General features: G+C 40.1%; 1 protein-coding gene across 9 annotated transcripts in view; it reads right to left on the reverse strand.

The window, feature by feature from the left end:
* Window positions 1-16,211, reverse strand: part of Large1 (LARGE xylosyl- and glucuronyltransferase 1) — a 439,219-nt gene that overhangs the window by 76,061 nt on the left and 346,947 nt on the right. For 8 of the 9 annotated variants that reach the window (XM_048438254.3, XM_087900594.1, XM_048438256.3 and 5 more), the window contains one exon: window positions 13,571-13,675. The exons of the other annotated variant lie outside the window; for it this stretch is intronic. In XM_048438254.3, coding sequence (XP_048294211.3) covers window positions 13,571-13,675 — 105 coding nt within the window. The remainder of the gene's footprint in view (window positions 1-13,570; window positions 13,676-16,211) is intronic. 9 annotated transcript variants of the gene reach the window in all.

The following is a 16,211-nucleotide window of genomic DNA, read 5'->3' on the forward strand; positions in this document are numbered from 1 at the left end:
TATGTCTTGGTGGATAGGGTGACATACTTGGTTCAGCACCAACAGTTAGGCTCTTTGGAGAGGAGGTGAAGTCTAGAATTGAGAACCAACTGTAGAAATTCAAGACTTCTCTCCCAGTTTCACAGACTGTTATGAGATGTAACTTAATTCTATAATGATTATATTTCAAGTCAACAGCAACTGTGGAAATTAATGTAAGGACTACCCCATACCCAGGCACCATAAATGCCAAAAATAAAACATGATTGATGAACCAAAAGATCCATCATGTCCTTGTACCTGCTCCCTTCTTCAGACACAATCAATCTCCTGAGGTTGTTGTTTTATGTCTTTGTATACTCTCACATTTTTTAATCTCTATCCATATGATAATAAACAATACTTGGTGGGTTTTCTGGTGTGTGTGTTTCATATCTCACATGTTCTATTCTAACTTGCCTGTATACTTATTGTTTATTTAAAAAATATTTAAAATATTTTAAGTGAGTGAGCATGTTCACGTGTATTTGGGTGCAGGCATGTGGGAAAGTACATGTGTACATGTGTTTGTATGTATGAGGAGGTCAGAAGACAATCTAAGGTATTGTTTCTTACTGGTTACTATCTATCTTGTTTAGTTATTTGCTTATTTATTTTCTGAAACTGGTCTGGGAAAAGAAGTTAGCTGAAACTTCTAAACAAAAGCTATCCAGATAAAATCATTAAAGAAGCATAGGAATGATATTTAGGCAGGGGAAGGAAGTGTGGCATGCCAAGGCAGATGCTCTTTCCTGAAGGGCATGTCCCTAGAGAAGGACATCCAGCACCTATCAGGTTATAAGTATTTCCTACCATATCTCAAGAGCAGAACTTAATAGAAAGATTAAAAAGATGCTGGAAAGAACATTTGTCTTTGCTCACAAATCTATAATTAGTCACAAATTATTTATACAATACATATCTTCACACACTCAGACTGATGCCCAGAAGGAGTCTTCTAGAACATGGAACTGTCACCAATGGGGATGCTTAATGCAAGGACAGAATATTGCAGCAAATTTGTCAAATAAGGTCTGAGAACATTACACACTGCTAATGACCCCTGAAAATATCACTGGGTGTCTGAACCCCAGTTTCTTATTTGCAACCTAAAGATTCACACCAGAGGCAGGATTGAATAGGCATGATACTCATGGAAAAATATAATCAGATAATTGATGTCCATAACTAGGAATTTATTTTTCTAGCCTGTATTAACATACCACCCTAAATACCTTCAAAAATGTCCTCTCTCTGTGTAACAAACTGGGCACTTGAAATACTGACATACTTCCAGAGCCATATCTCTCTACTTTTCTGGCAATATTCAACTTAGGGTGTTACAAGCAATTTGTGGTTATTAGGAAACCCCTTGGGGTTATTGAAAGTGACAGTTAAAGGGCACAATCAAGAAAGAGCAAAATTAATAGTGAAGGAAAGAAGATCCACCACATGGAAAATTATGTGCATAAATTATGTTATTGCGCAGTAAAAACAGCCAGCTTAAGATGTCAAATAGAATCACAATGACAAAAGCATCTAACAGATACTACTTTCTTCCAGGGCTAGGAGTTTGTGATAAGAAGGTAGGAGAATTGAAGAGTGGCATATTCAACAACAGAATTCCAAACAACTAAAAAAATAGTCAATACATTGTTTCTAAGAATGAGAGAAAACTCAGCTATTTATTGTCATTAGCCCCATGCTATAGGGAGACACACTCACTGACCACAACAGTCCTCCAAATCATGAATGGCATATAACCGTTTGATAACTAAATTCTGAAAACTGTACATTTCCTCATTAAAGTAATTATAACTTGTTGAATGTGCATAATCCCACTGGAATTGATAAAATTAATGCACATAACTGCAAAATTGGGACAAACCTTTAAAGTGAACTCTGATTCAAATTATGGAATTGGTACCATAGGAACTAGAACCTTTTCAACATCATACTTACATAAATGCTGTGCTCATTCTTTGGCAGTCTTGCAGAAGGTGGTGCCAAAAAACCTTGACTTTGGCCTTTGTCTGCAATTTGCTGCTGTATTATCTACCCATTTCCAGATTTGCTGTTGGTGTTCAGGAGTGTGGAGCCTGCCCTTTGCCGTAGGGTGTTATGCACAGAGGTTGTGGCCTTAAATTTGGCAGGATCTTTCACTGCAACTGGCTGGGATGTGTGGGGCCAAGCAGGGTTTTAGTGACAGCTGTCATGCCAGTAGTATAAGAGACCAATATGATATAAATAAACAAATAAATAATCAAAGGCTTCTCCAGTGGACATGTGGTCTAGTGGTAGACTATATTTTATCTATGGATTAGAAGACAGGGCTGTTATCCTCTGTACCAACTGAGTATGTAGTGAAGCTCACACCCGAAATGGCAAGGAGATCAAGACAGTATCCATGAGAGAGAAGAAAGAGAAGTACCCTTTAAAGCACTGCTTTGTTTGGGTTAAATATTGGGTTTTGTTGCACTATTAAAGGGAGATAAAGCTGAAGACAGTGACGCTTAGCTAGCATCTACCTGGTAACTGCTGTCCACAAGAGTCTGGATACTTTATTTATGTGACCTCTGATTCTTATAAGGGAGATGAAATGTTTCTTGTTTTAGAGATGAACACTAAGGCTCACATATGGCTACTCAGTTGCAAAATTAATCATATTGGATTATTAGTGATCTTCCAAACATGTCATGTTGCTCTCTGTGTGTGTGTGTGTGTGTGTTTGTGTGTGTGTGTGTGTGTGTGTGTGTGTGTTCAAACATGCTCATAAGTAAACAGGGGAGGCCCAGTTCTACCAGAGTTCTCAATCCAATACAAAGTAGTTTCTCCTGGAAGAACGAAGGAGACCATAGGGCATCTGCAGGTAGCCCCTGAATAGATCTGGCAGGACAGAAACATCAGAGCTTCCTGAAGACTGTCCTGTGTGATGATGATGGCAGGCATGATCCTGTGTAAGTGATCATGGTTACTGACTGGAGACCAGAAAGACTGGTATCAGGACTTGCTGAAAGCCAGAACAACTGTCTTCTACCTGCATGTGAGTACACCCAACAGATCTCTTAGCAAGTACGGGACTAGCTCTTACCAGCAAGGGGAACTAAGAGAAAATTTCCTCAGTACAGTAGTTGTTCCCTTGTTGCTATGATCAAATATGTGATGAAAGAGACTTAAGGGAAGAAGTATTTTAGCTCATAGTTTGAAATGGCATGGTTAGGTCATAATGGTGGGGAAGTTGTGGCCCCTGGGGCTTCATGGCAATAGAGGTGCGAGGCTTCCTGCTCACATTTCAGAATACTGGGAAGCAGAAAAATGAGAATGCTGACATACAGGTGTTTTTCACACCCCCCACCCCTTCTAATCCAGAATGGAATCCCAGCTTAAGGGGATGTTACTGCCCACATTTCAGTTACCTTCTCAGCTATTCTTCCTTGGAAATGCCCTCAAAGGCACATCGAAAGGCATGCCCAACTAATGCCACCTTACCTCTCAGATGCCAATCAGTTGCAAGATTTGTCTCTGTTCAGTTGTCATTCAAGTGTCCCCACCCTGAGATGCCTAGTTCTGCACAGTACAGTTGAGGTCATTTAAACACACCAATGTGTATCATAGGCACAGCAGGCAAAATCAGAGGATGCTTCTGAATGAGTTGACTAAAGGAAAGAGTTCCAAAAGAGCCGTGCTTTTTGTGACCCAATAAAGGCTCAAAGCCCATTTACACACAAACTGCTAAATGTGCTGTGATACTCAATGCCTAAAATCAAAAATCCTCTGGACTTTTGATGAAGCAGAACTTGGATGAAAGAAGCTGGACAGCTGCCCATCAGGCCCCTGCCTTAAGCCATGACAATAAAAAAGGCCATATGTCAAAATAAAATCTTCTACTTAATGACTGCCCATCTCTCACAGGATGAAAAGTCCCACAAATTTTGTTATTAGGAAGTTTTCTCAAAACTCTGGTTCAAGCAAAGGGTTATAGAAAAAACATGGGCACTGAGAAAGATTTGGGTGAGAATCAGATCTTTGTAACCTCCTGTCTGGGTGGCTTTGGGGAAGTGGCTTAACTCTCTTTGCCTCTGTTCTCATCTGTGCAGTGTGGGGCAATATAGCCTTAATCCTTGAAGAAAAGGTTGTTCCTAAGGATATTCTACTTCTGCTGATACTGACCACAAACCAAAGACAACATTAATTAAACAAAGAATCTAACTCTATCTATTGCTATTAATTCCCAAGAAAGGAAGAAACCAGGAACAAGCTAGAGAAGCTCTGTCTCACATAAACTGACTCCTCTGCTCCCCAGTTCCATCAGAACCACTGGTCTTTGTGTCAGAAGAAGCCACAAGAAGCTGGGACAGGGCAATGAAAAGAAAGCAACTTATTACTCTAAAATACACTGATTAATTAAAGCACAGTATCAGAGATGTGTGTCTCTACAATGACAGGAACATTTGGAGAGAGAAGAAATGTGTGTGGTAAGGAATTGCTTCTCAGAATGCATAGCATGCCAAGTACAGAAATGCATGTTAATAAACACCTTATTGAAATGCAAGAGAAACCAGGTAGTGGTTGCATGTGCCTTTAATTGCAGCACTCGGGAGATAGAGGCAGGTGTATCTCTGTGAGTTCAAGGCCAGCCTGGTCTACAAGAGCTAGTTCCATGTAGGCTCCAAAGATAAAAAGAAAGAGAAGGGTCCTGCAAAGTTGCCAGTGTATAAAGACTAACTAAAGGAAATAACTGCTCAATGTTCTTAGTAAGATATAAAGTAACAAAGATGATTGAGATTTTCAGTCAGGTATGGCTGTCACTGTTGTTGTAAAAGAAAATGCAAGTGTTTGTAATCATTCTATCACAGTCCAAGAAGCCCTGTACAACTCTTCCATCTTATCTCAGCTGACTCCTCTGGTTGCCATTTTCAGTCTAGGCCAGGCTAATACCAATATCAAGCCACTTTGTTCTTGCCCCTATACTCTATGCATGGCTGGTTCCAGGTTGCTCATTAGGTCACTTTCCCAGAGAGGTCTGCCAATTCTGGTTAATTGCTTTAGGTAGTAATCATAATATATCATTCCTTTTTATTCCCAGCTTGGCTCCCTCACAAGTGAAGAATGAAAACTTGGACAGATGTCTTACATCAGCACCAGAGTTAAAAGCCACAAAAAGCTCCATGGTCCAGCTGTGGCACTGCTTTACCAATGGGCAAAGCAGTAGGAATTTTGAATAAACTATGTGACACTCCTTACAAGTGGGGACTAAAGAGAAAAAACATGAAAGACTACTAGCATAGGCTAGTATTCCATAGCATACGGAATCAACCAACAAGATGCACACATACTCCTTTCCCTGTTTTATTAGGCACTTTTCTTTGTACTTCACAAAAAGTTTATGGGAGGAAGGGTTTATTGTAGTTCATGGTTAGGAGGGTATAGTGCATCATGGCAGGGAAGGCATAACCGAGGAGTGTTTGTTGGTCAGTCAAGAAATGTTTAAATTTAGGAAACAGAGAGATGAATGCTGCTCAGCTTGTTTTTTCCATTCTATTCACTCTGGATCCCAAATCCTTTGAGATGTGTTGCCTACAGTCAGGCTGAATCTTCCCACCATAGTCAAAACCTTCTGGAAATATCCTCACAAATATACCCAGGGATGTATCTTCTAAGTGATTCCATCTTCCATCAAGTAGATAATGGAGATGAACCTTCATATGTTACCTATGTGAAGACAGGTTAACAGGTTCCTGTTAACCCATCTGTGACTAAGGTAACCCACTCTACTTAATGAACAGCCAGTATAAAGAAATTTCTGGACAAGTTATTAGCTACAATGGGAATGGCCTGCCATTGTATCATCAACCAAACATTATAAAATAAATCCAGAGAATGTGGAAGACAGAAATAAGCTTTCAAATCATAGCAAAGAACCAGAAACTTTATCCAAGTGATCATAGGATGAGGTAGAAGGGGTCCAGGGAACACATTCTTATCTGGTCTCTGGTTGTCTCTCACATCTGACATGAAGCATGTCATCCTCATGCCCAATCATGCAATTGTTCAGACATATCAGCATCCATGGCTAGACTCTGCCTATGTATAGGCTTCCCTGCCCACCTTTCAACAATCCTTGTGTCCCCTTTCCCACAGACTTGTACCACTCAGCTCTTGTACCACTGGCTCTTGTCCATAGACTATATTTGTACTTTGGAATTTTTCTCTCATTCACCCCATTTCAAGAGTCTGCCAACATTTTCTACTCATTCTCAAACCAACAGTACATACTTGAAAGACATCTGGGTTTTGAAATGCTAGTGTCCATCATGAATGACTGCAGGAGTACTTGGATCTTATGCATTTTCCTGTTTTGTGTTGCAGAAAGATCTGGCAGCCCTTAAACCTCTGGGTGTTGACACTAGATTGCCACTTTATTCCTCATGATCTGCAATATCAGATCACAGAGGCCTAGAAATCTTATATGAAAATGCATAGAAGAGCAGACTTTGGTGTTTCTGTTTGATTTGCCATGTCTATAAAACAAGATTTGTTTCGGTATCAACTGTTAGTGGACTTCGGGATGAAAATGTACCCTCTCATTCAAAGATATTGGTTAATAGGCATCCATCTGTCAGGACTTACTGTACACAATAGGTAATGAGAGGAAGAAGTCCCTGATAGTAGATACCTTAAGGCCAAATTGAGTATATCTTGTTCCCTTCCCCTTTATCTTGTGTGTGTATCTCACCAATCTAAAGTACCATTAGTTCCTTGCCAATTTATTATTTTGTTTTTTTCCATAGAAAACTGTGCATAATTAATGAGAAGGGGGTGTCTGATATTTACTGAGCAACAATACTGGTTGTACATCAATAGGTTTTATGTTACATTTACAACAGCTTAGGTAGACCTCATAACAACCTATTAACTCTGGGTTATTACTCCCATTTATCAGATGAAGAAAAATAAGTGGCACAGACAGGACACCAACTCAGTTCTGCCAGAACCAGTGCGTCTGCTCTGCTATAAAAAGCTGCTGTTGGACACTCTTGTTCTTAAAGGGCTAGAAAGTAGATACTTTTGGCTTTGGAAACTACAAGACAGAAACTAGTAGTTATCAAATTCTGCCATCATGACCCCCAAAGCAGTCACAGCAAACATGAAATCAATGATGTGGCAGAAATTTTATTAATGGACATTGACATTTGGGATTCATACAACATCCATGTGTTACAAAGTGGATTATTTTATCCCCATACATAGCATTCTAAAAATGCAAAGTCTATCTCGGTTTTAGGACACAAAATTGTGCAATTTTGGCCAACCCCTGTTGCAGGGCAGACAGAGACAGGAAAATGGAATTTGACTTGGAGCATAGTGGTTTATGTTTTTATGGTGTGCTTTCCTGACCATCCCAGCTTGATTCTGGGATTCATAAAGATGGGTTCTGTTTCCTATTTCTTCAGCAAATAGTAGAGTCTATCTAAACCAGGCTGGGATTAATAAACATGGGTTCAATAAGCACAGCCTTCCTTGATAGAACAGTCATGTGGGATAAAAGACAGAATATTCCCCTTGATTATTAGTTTTTTTGTTTGCTTTATTTTATTTTATTTGTGTGTGTGTGTGTGTGTGTGTGTGTGTGTGTGTGTGTTGGAGTCAAGTTTGGATGATTCTCAATGAGTAGAATTTCTTCTATGCATGATGAATACATTCTAGGAATCTGCTGCACAACATATTGCTTGTGGTTAATAACCCACCAGTACAAAACAAAGTATGCCATTTGATTGTAATAAAATGTAGCTTGGGAATGCTGACGCTATGCAATTGCAAGTGTATGGGTAACCTGTTGCCAATCAAGATTTGAGGAGGACTCATGACTCTTTCAGATATAGAAAACAGGCTGTGGCTTATGTCATGCAACTCCATGGCAACATTAACTTCTCACTTTTTTTTTCTCAGCATTTTGTTTCTCTATCAGGGTGGTACTGACTACAGTCTCAATGTGTTTATCTCCAAATTCGAAAATTGAAACTCTAATCACCAAAGTGGTCACTGAGGTCTTTGGAAGGTGTAAACAAGATATAGAAGAATTCCTTCATCCACCCCCCCCCCCTTTTTAAAAAAAACAAACAGAAAGGATACAGGCAGAAGTTTGAATCCGCCTGAATCTGACATCCTGGCCTCTGAATGAAGTGAAATACATCCTTATTGTTCATGGTATTACTACAGCAGCATGAATGCACCAGGGCAACATTAGTATTCTTAACTCACAGTGGTGAACAGGGTATAGAAAAATGGTCTGGTTACTTTCTGTCAGGCTGTACAAGCCTGGAGGATGGGATAGTACCTATGTGCGGCAGGCCCACAAATCCTATCATGCCTCCGTACTTGAGACAGGAGGCCCAGCTCAGCTGGAGGAATCTTTCTTTTGCATTTTGCTTCTTCTTGCTTCAACTTTCTGTTCAGCAGGTGGCAGCCTGTGTGGGATTCCTCTCCGTATACTATGAATATGTTTTATTACCATTGGTTAATAAAGAAGCTGTCAGGCCTATGGCAGGACAGAATATAGGTAAGCAGGAAAAGTAAACTGAATGGAAGGAGAAAGAAGGCTGAGCAAGGTAGATACCATGTAGGTGCCAAAGGAGAAAAATGCCAGAACCTTACTGACAAGCCACTGCCTCATGGTAATACACAGACTAATAGAAATGAATTAATTTATGACATAAGAGCTAGCTAATATGCTTGAACCATTGACCAGTGTTGTAATCAATATAGTTTTTGTGTGATTGTTCACGTCTGGGTGACCAGGGAAAGAAAAAGGTCTCTGATTACAATAGCCTTGTGATCTACTTAGCAAAATGAGGAAAACATCAGACTCCAAGGCCAAAATTTTCCAGAATATGGGATCATGCATAAGGAAAAATAGTTCAGGAGATAAGAATTACGGCTGAAGTTGGGTTGCACTGAAGGTTAGTATTGACAGAGGATTCTGTCCCGTCCAGTGAATTGTAGACTGGCTTTCTTTGTTTTATGTCTAAAAGCCACTTATGAGTGAGTACATATGATATTTGTCTTTCTGGGTCTGAGTTACCTCACTCAATATGATGTTTTCTAGATCCATCCATTTGCCTGCACATCTCAAACAGACATTCTCTAGCTAACATGTCCTTCATTTAAGGACAACAAACTTCTACTTGGATCCTTTGTGATGTACAAATAAATGTCTGTTGAACATGAATATGCTACTTAATGTCCTCTCAGTCTGCCTTGCCTTTCCCAAACTCTCATCCAAGAGTTTTCATCCCTCCCTTCTTTCCTGTTGTTTACTTTTTAAGATAATCAGCCATTCATCACCATATGAACAGAAGTGAGATGAATTTTAATGAGCCTGTTAAACCTGTTTTATTTTCCCCTTTAGCTGAATGCTGAGTGAATGGCATCTTCTTGCACCCAGGAAGTGATGCATGGACAGAGGAGATGGGAATGTTCTTTTTCTCTGCCAAGAATATGGAAGGTGCCCTTAAATCCACCTGAACACTTACTGGAAAGAGTTCTGTTCTGGCACTGCCTAGTCATCTCATCTACAGCTGTTCCAGCTCCATGACACATGAGCAGGAGAACGAGTTATAACAATCGCCACTAAGAGTCAGGTGTGGTGCCAACACCAGTAACTATAGCACTGGGGACAGCAAAGCTGAGGCAAGGGCATTGCTGCCAAGTTTGAGGTCATCATGGGCTACACAGGGAGTTCTGAGCCAGTCAGGCTATGGTGTTGAGACTCTGCCTCAAACATCTTCAAGATGAAGAAAGAGGAGGTGGAAAGAATATTTCCCCATATCTCTTTAGGACCTCTGTGCTTTATGAAAGTCGACTGGAAAGAAACACAAACAGAGATGAAGTGGAAGCCTACCTGGATCTTTCAAGGGGAAGGTTTCCATTAGAAGATAACCCTAGAAATCAACCAACATTGAGAAAACACAAGCTGAGCTGCATGGGAATGGGTCTGGTGGGAAGCAGGGGCATTTGAGGAGTATAGCTAAACAGTACTGTAATGATCTGTCCTGACTTTTTAAGAGACAAGCCATGCCCACTCCCTCCCCAGTCCACTGAGGCAAGCTCATCTTAGCTCCCCCAAAGAGGCAGCTTCTGCCTTGTTCCATTCTCTCCCTACTTCTACCCTTTCCCCCTTCTGTCCCTCCCTCTCTCCCTCCCTTCCTCCTTTCCTCCCCCCTCTCTACCTCTCTGCTCTTCTCATCTTCTCCCTTTCCCCTCCATAACCCACTAAATAAATAAATATCCAACCTCACCTTGCACGGCATGCCTATCCAAGTTTCTGTCTCTCACCTGCCACGTGGCTCCCTGCCTGGGACCAGCCGCCTTCGGAGACCTGCAGCATGGTCTTGTGTGTCATTCCTGCTTAGGACTGTCTGCTCTCAGGACCCCTGCCCACTGCCTGCCCCAGCTCAGGGACCTGCAGCATGGTCTCATGGTCTACTACCTGCTGTAGCCCCTTGGGATCCTGCAGCATTTTATTTTTACCATTACAAGTACGACCTTGACAGTTAGACTGGTTCTGACAGAGTAATGGAGCCAAAGCAAGCCCCCAAAATGTTCTGGCTTACAGGTACTTACAGTGACACCCTCACAAAGTTGCCCAGATTCTGACCAAAAATTATCAAGCTTTTGGTAAAGACTATGAGCTTACAATGTTGAGTATGCTTTGTAAATTCAGAGTTTAAAAATAGAAGTCAGGCCTAAGAGGCAGATCTTGCAGCTCAAACATGTCATGCTCTGTTTTTAGAGATTTTAAGAGTGAAATAAAGTTGGGAAATTGGTATAGTTACTAAAATAGGTGTTATTTCCTATTAATTATAGCACTAAATGCAAAGCTTTACCAGACAGTGGAAAAAGGTGCATACTTGTATAAAAATAGAATGGCTAATTATTTTTCCCTGACTTTGGTGCTGAAGAGACTGTGATAAACAGCTTATTAGTTATGTACCCATCATTTCCTGATTTAATAACTGATGAAATACACATCAGGACAAAGACTAGAATGAACTGAGTACCTACTCCATGACTGACACCAGGCTGGGTTCTTAATAAGTTTCTTCCAAAGCAAGTGGTCTCCACAAGATGAGGGTACTGACCTGACAAGGCAGAAAACTAACTAAGCTAATCAAGCTGAGTGATCAAGCCTATAGTTAAGACTCAGTGGTCAAGCTGTGATTCCAACCCAAATATGTTAGAGCTTACCAGTAGCATCCACAGGAGACCTGTTACATATCACAGGGCTTTTCCCTACCTGCCGTACCCTTTCATGACCTGTCAGGGGAAAACTCACTGTCTCAACATACTAATACGAACTGAAGGTGGTTAAGACACTTGTCTATTATCATGCTATGAAGAAATATATATAAGGGAGGAACTTGCCATAGCAATTTTCCATGGTCCTAGACTTTTCTTCTCCATGCAAACCTAGATTGGTGATAAGTGCTTTAGTTTAATGAAGATAACCATGACTTGATACTGCATCCTCAATATGCTGTAGTTTATCTCTACATGAGAATTTTTATTAGCATAGGTCTCGAGGAACAGGAAGTCTGCACGACGGGCATCACATGAAACCTCCCTTTTCCATGCAAAAATATAGAGGTATCTATGTCTCTTTGAAAGCCTAGACATTAATGAAAAGATGGCTGTTTTTGCTTCATCTACATACATGATGCCTTCTCACTGACCTACTGTGAAGTCATACACAGTCCAATCTCAAATGCATTAAGAAAATAGTGTTCATGAATCTGAGGGACACAGCTCAATCAACAAAGTGCTTGCCATGCAACTTTGAGGATCTGAGTTAGGCACTCTGTATCCATGTAAAAAAGCTATGTGTGTGGGTGTTTGTATGTGTGTGTGTTTGTGTGTGTGTCTGTGTGCACACGCATGCACGTATGTGCACATATTTGTATTCTCAACTCTGTGGAGGCAGACAGGCAGATTCTTAGGGCTTGCAGACCAGGCAGTCAAACTTAATCATTGAGTGCTAGGTCCTGATAAGAAACCCTGCCTCAAAAAACATGGTGGAAGACACAGGAGATTGCTTTTTGGCCTCTATACATATGAATCTGGAAGCATGTATACACACACACACACACACACACACACACACATACAGGGAGGTGTCTCATTGTTCTTGCTGGAAGAGAGACAATATGTCCTATTTCATTATAGAAGGGCTTTGGATATTCTGCTTCAGAAACATCTCAAAAGCTTCTTAAAGTGCAATATTGACTCCTCCACAGATCCACTAGATTCCTTAAGGACAGAGCCCATTATACTTTACTTAAGAGTATTAGTATCACATATGTATGCAATGTCAGGACATTAAGGACAGTCTGGGATACATAGTAAATTCTATGCTGGCCTGGGCTCTGTCACAAAATTTAAAACCAAATACAAACAAAAAGTATTTGATGATAAAATGTTTCAATTTTGAGCTATCCAGGTCAGTAGCTAACCTTGCAGGCTTCCTTAATTAGGGTTGTACTCTTGAAATCTCTAAGCATCAATTTTCTCTAGCATCAGGATCCTATGATGCTAATTCAAGTTAGCACCTACTTCAATGTCAGACTAATGCCTAATTCTTCCTACCAGGTAGGAAGAAGTGCTGTCTTGCCATTACTGATTCAGAAGTACTTCCATTCATACTATCCTGGTCATCCTATCTTCAGTTTCCCATTCCTGACCTTATCAGAGAGTCCTCAGATTCCTCTATTATGTAGTAATATACTTATCCATTCCCTGAAGCTATGGGCTGATCTATGGTACTTAGAATTCAGATATGTGTTGAATAAGGAATGGATGCACAAATAACTATTAACAGAGAAAAAAAACAAGAAACAAAGAGAAGTTCCAAGATTGTTGGTAGTAACAAAGTAGAAAAAATACTTGACTTTAGACATGATAGTTGAGGAATGCAGTACCTAGAACTAACAATTTTCAAATACATCTGCCTATTCTTCTGACACTCGGTAGGCTATATATGAACCTTTTAGAGATAAGAATAATCAGAGAAAATATGAGCTCCTGCTGCTTTCCCAGCCTATACATGGAAGACTGCAGTAAGATAAATACTGATATGTATTGCAAGTGCAGACCCCTGAATATCCAAGCTACACATACAATATACAAGACAATATCTGTTCAATTAAGGAACTGAATATTGAATTTAATTGCTAGAGACTGGTCTCTAATTTATACCAATAGTTAAAGACATTACAGGTCAAACTGATAAAGAATTCAATGGGAGATCAGCATTAAAACCAACAGAGAGGCTTTCTGGAAAGACTGAACCATACTTCCACAGTTCAACTGCTTATTGCTTGCAGCATGACATAGACTAATAACTGAAGTGCCACCTGTGCATGTCCTACGCTCTGATGAAACAGGAAACTGGATGTCCTCCTCCACATTGCTACACATCCACTCTCTTTTAGGAAGGGACAATGAGTCTAAACTTCACTGTCTGTTGTCCCCCACCTACATTGCCATTATGATTTACCTGTGTTGTAGCCCCTTCCAAGGGCTGGCCATGGACGGTGATTTTTCCAGAGATTTCCAAGATACCAGTCACTCTGGTTCTCTACCAAGCCCAGGACCTGTTGGCCTGTAAAACACAGAGAATACAGATGTCTTGGAAGCAGCAGCTCAGGCATCTAGGGCTGGAGAGTATCAAACACAATGAATAATTATGCAGATCCTCATAATAACAGCTAACATTCACTGGGGGCTTTTATTAAGTGCTCGGTCCTGACCCAAGTGTTTAACTTGCATAAACGCATTTCATTCTTATAATTAGGCAGCTGCTTTTATTATCTCCATTTTACAGAGAAGAGACAGCTTCCAAAATGGTTAATTATCTTGTCCAAGGTCATCTACTTTTGGTAATGCCATAGTCTCCAGTCATCCATCCATGTACCCAAACATCTGTCCATCTATCCATGCATGCATAGTTTCATTCACATGAAACATGAGTATATCTTTATGACCTGACATACTAATTTTCAAGCATTCCAATATGATGTTTTCTTTTATATATTAATTTATTGGCTTTCTGCATATTATTTTAAATTAAAGAATAAGGAATTATCCTTGTTTGATGAGAGGAGAGTCCATAGTGAAGAACCACCCGGTGGCCAGCTTGTCACAGGCTTCTGTTGTTATTACTTCCAAAATACATCCGTCTATGTTTTGTTAGAGGCTACTTGTTCATTTTCTGGCTGCCCAGACCCAAAATAATCACACAGAAATTGTATTATTACAACATTGCTTGACCTATTAGCTCACATTTCTCATTTGCTAGCTCTTGTATCTTAAATTAATCCATTTCTATTCATCTTTGTATCGCCATCTGGTTGTGGCCTACTGGTACGGTTCTGTCTGATGTCCAGCATCTTTCTCCTGTGGCGGCTATATGGCTTCTCCCTTACTATGTCTACTCTCTTTCTATGTCTTTTCCAGCCTAATTATATTCTGTTAAGCCACTGGCCGAAAGCAGCTTCTTTATTAACCAAAGGCAGTAAAACATATTCATAGCATACAGAGGGGAATCCCACATCATCTATGTTACTAAGCACCATGTCAACCTCATGCCAATGCAATAATGTCATCTGGATGGATAAGTACTTTTCTGCCACCATAGTCAGCCTTGTCTCTGGTGAACCATAACATTTCAGATGGGTAGTCTATCATTTAGGGCTGTGTTTCTAGGGTATCATTAATCATATTTGGCTGTGTTTAGTGAGTATGGTCCATCACTAAGGGATGTGTGTCTGGAATGTAGGTAGGACTGAATCTCTGAGCTTTTCAGGCATGTTATCAAACTTACCTAGTTTCATTTAGACATTCTAATATAAGATATCAGAAAAAGATATCTTAGAATTATCTCTGCCATTTTATTGATTGGGGAATGAGACTTTCACACAACCAGTGATTAATACAATTACAAACAATTACTGATGGAGCTAGTATGTAAATCTGCATTTGTCTGACATCCACATCCTTTTCTTTTCAGAGCTTCACAGATCCACATTTCACAGAATGAGAAACTAAGGTTTAGGAACTTTAAATGATTTGCTAACAGTCACACAACTAGCCACTGATGGCTTTCAAAGCTAACCTTCTTAAGTGAACCTTCTCATGCTGTTGACCAACCTTAGAAATAAAGAGCTTTCTAACCAAATGAAAACCCAGCTGCATGCTAAGAAAACACAGCAGTACTGTTGGAACACAACACTCTGTGATATAGGACCTTGGTTTGATGACAGCTCTCTGAAATGATGGTGCAAAAGTTTGCTGCAATTTATTTGATCAGTTTATTAAGCTGCTATCTAAATCATTGTTCCTGCACAAACATATAAATTAGAGGCACAGGAAAAATACTACCGCCTACTTTGTCAATGTAGATGATTGCAACCCAAACTTGTAGAATCCCTTCATAAAGTGTATATTCAACTCAGTGAGTGGAAGAGCCAATAAATGCCTCAAGCAATAACCTTGGGGTTTATTGCAAAACAACCAGCTCAAAAAGACTTGGCCCCTTAGTTGAGAAGCTCTATTCAGAATCCTTGCACTGGAGAACAATTTGATATACCTACATAGGAGGATTAGACAAAGCTAAAATAGTCCTTGGAGGTAATGGCATGCACTAATTAAGGAGCCTGAGTTAGTATCATCAATGCTTTTGAACTGATAAAGGGCATCACAAATTCAGACCTGGCAAAGATGTGGTGGTTTGAATGAGAAATGCCCTACCATAGGCTCAGGCATTTGAAAATTTGGTAAACAGTTGGTAATGCTGTTTGGAGAGGTGGTGCAGCTTTGCTGAGGGAAATGTATCACCAAGGGTGGGTTTTGAGAAATTTAAGACTTGCCCTAATTCTGCTTCTCTCTCTGCTTTATGTTTGTGGTGGAAGGTGAAATCTTAAAACTCATCCCATCCCTGATCCCATCCCTGTTGCTTGCTATCACACCTTCCTGCCGTGATTTACTCTCATTTCCCTGGAACCTTAAACAAAAATAATCTGTTCTGTAAATGATTTTTTGACCATGGTATTTTGTCACAGCAACAAAAGAGTAACTAGCACAGGTACCATATACTCAGAGCTGACAAGCAGGGAATAATGAGGCTTTACTGCATTGAG

Source organism: Myodes glareolus, chromosome 22, assembly GCF_982192425.1.
Source record: "Myodes glareolus chromosome 22, mMyoGla1.1, whole genome shotgun sequence".
In the NCBI taxonomy this organism is placed as follows: Eukaryota; Metazoa; Chordata; class Mammalia; order Rodentia; family Cricetidae; genus Myodes; species Myodes glareolus.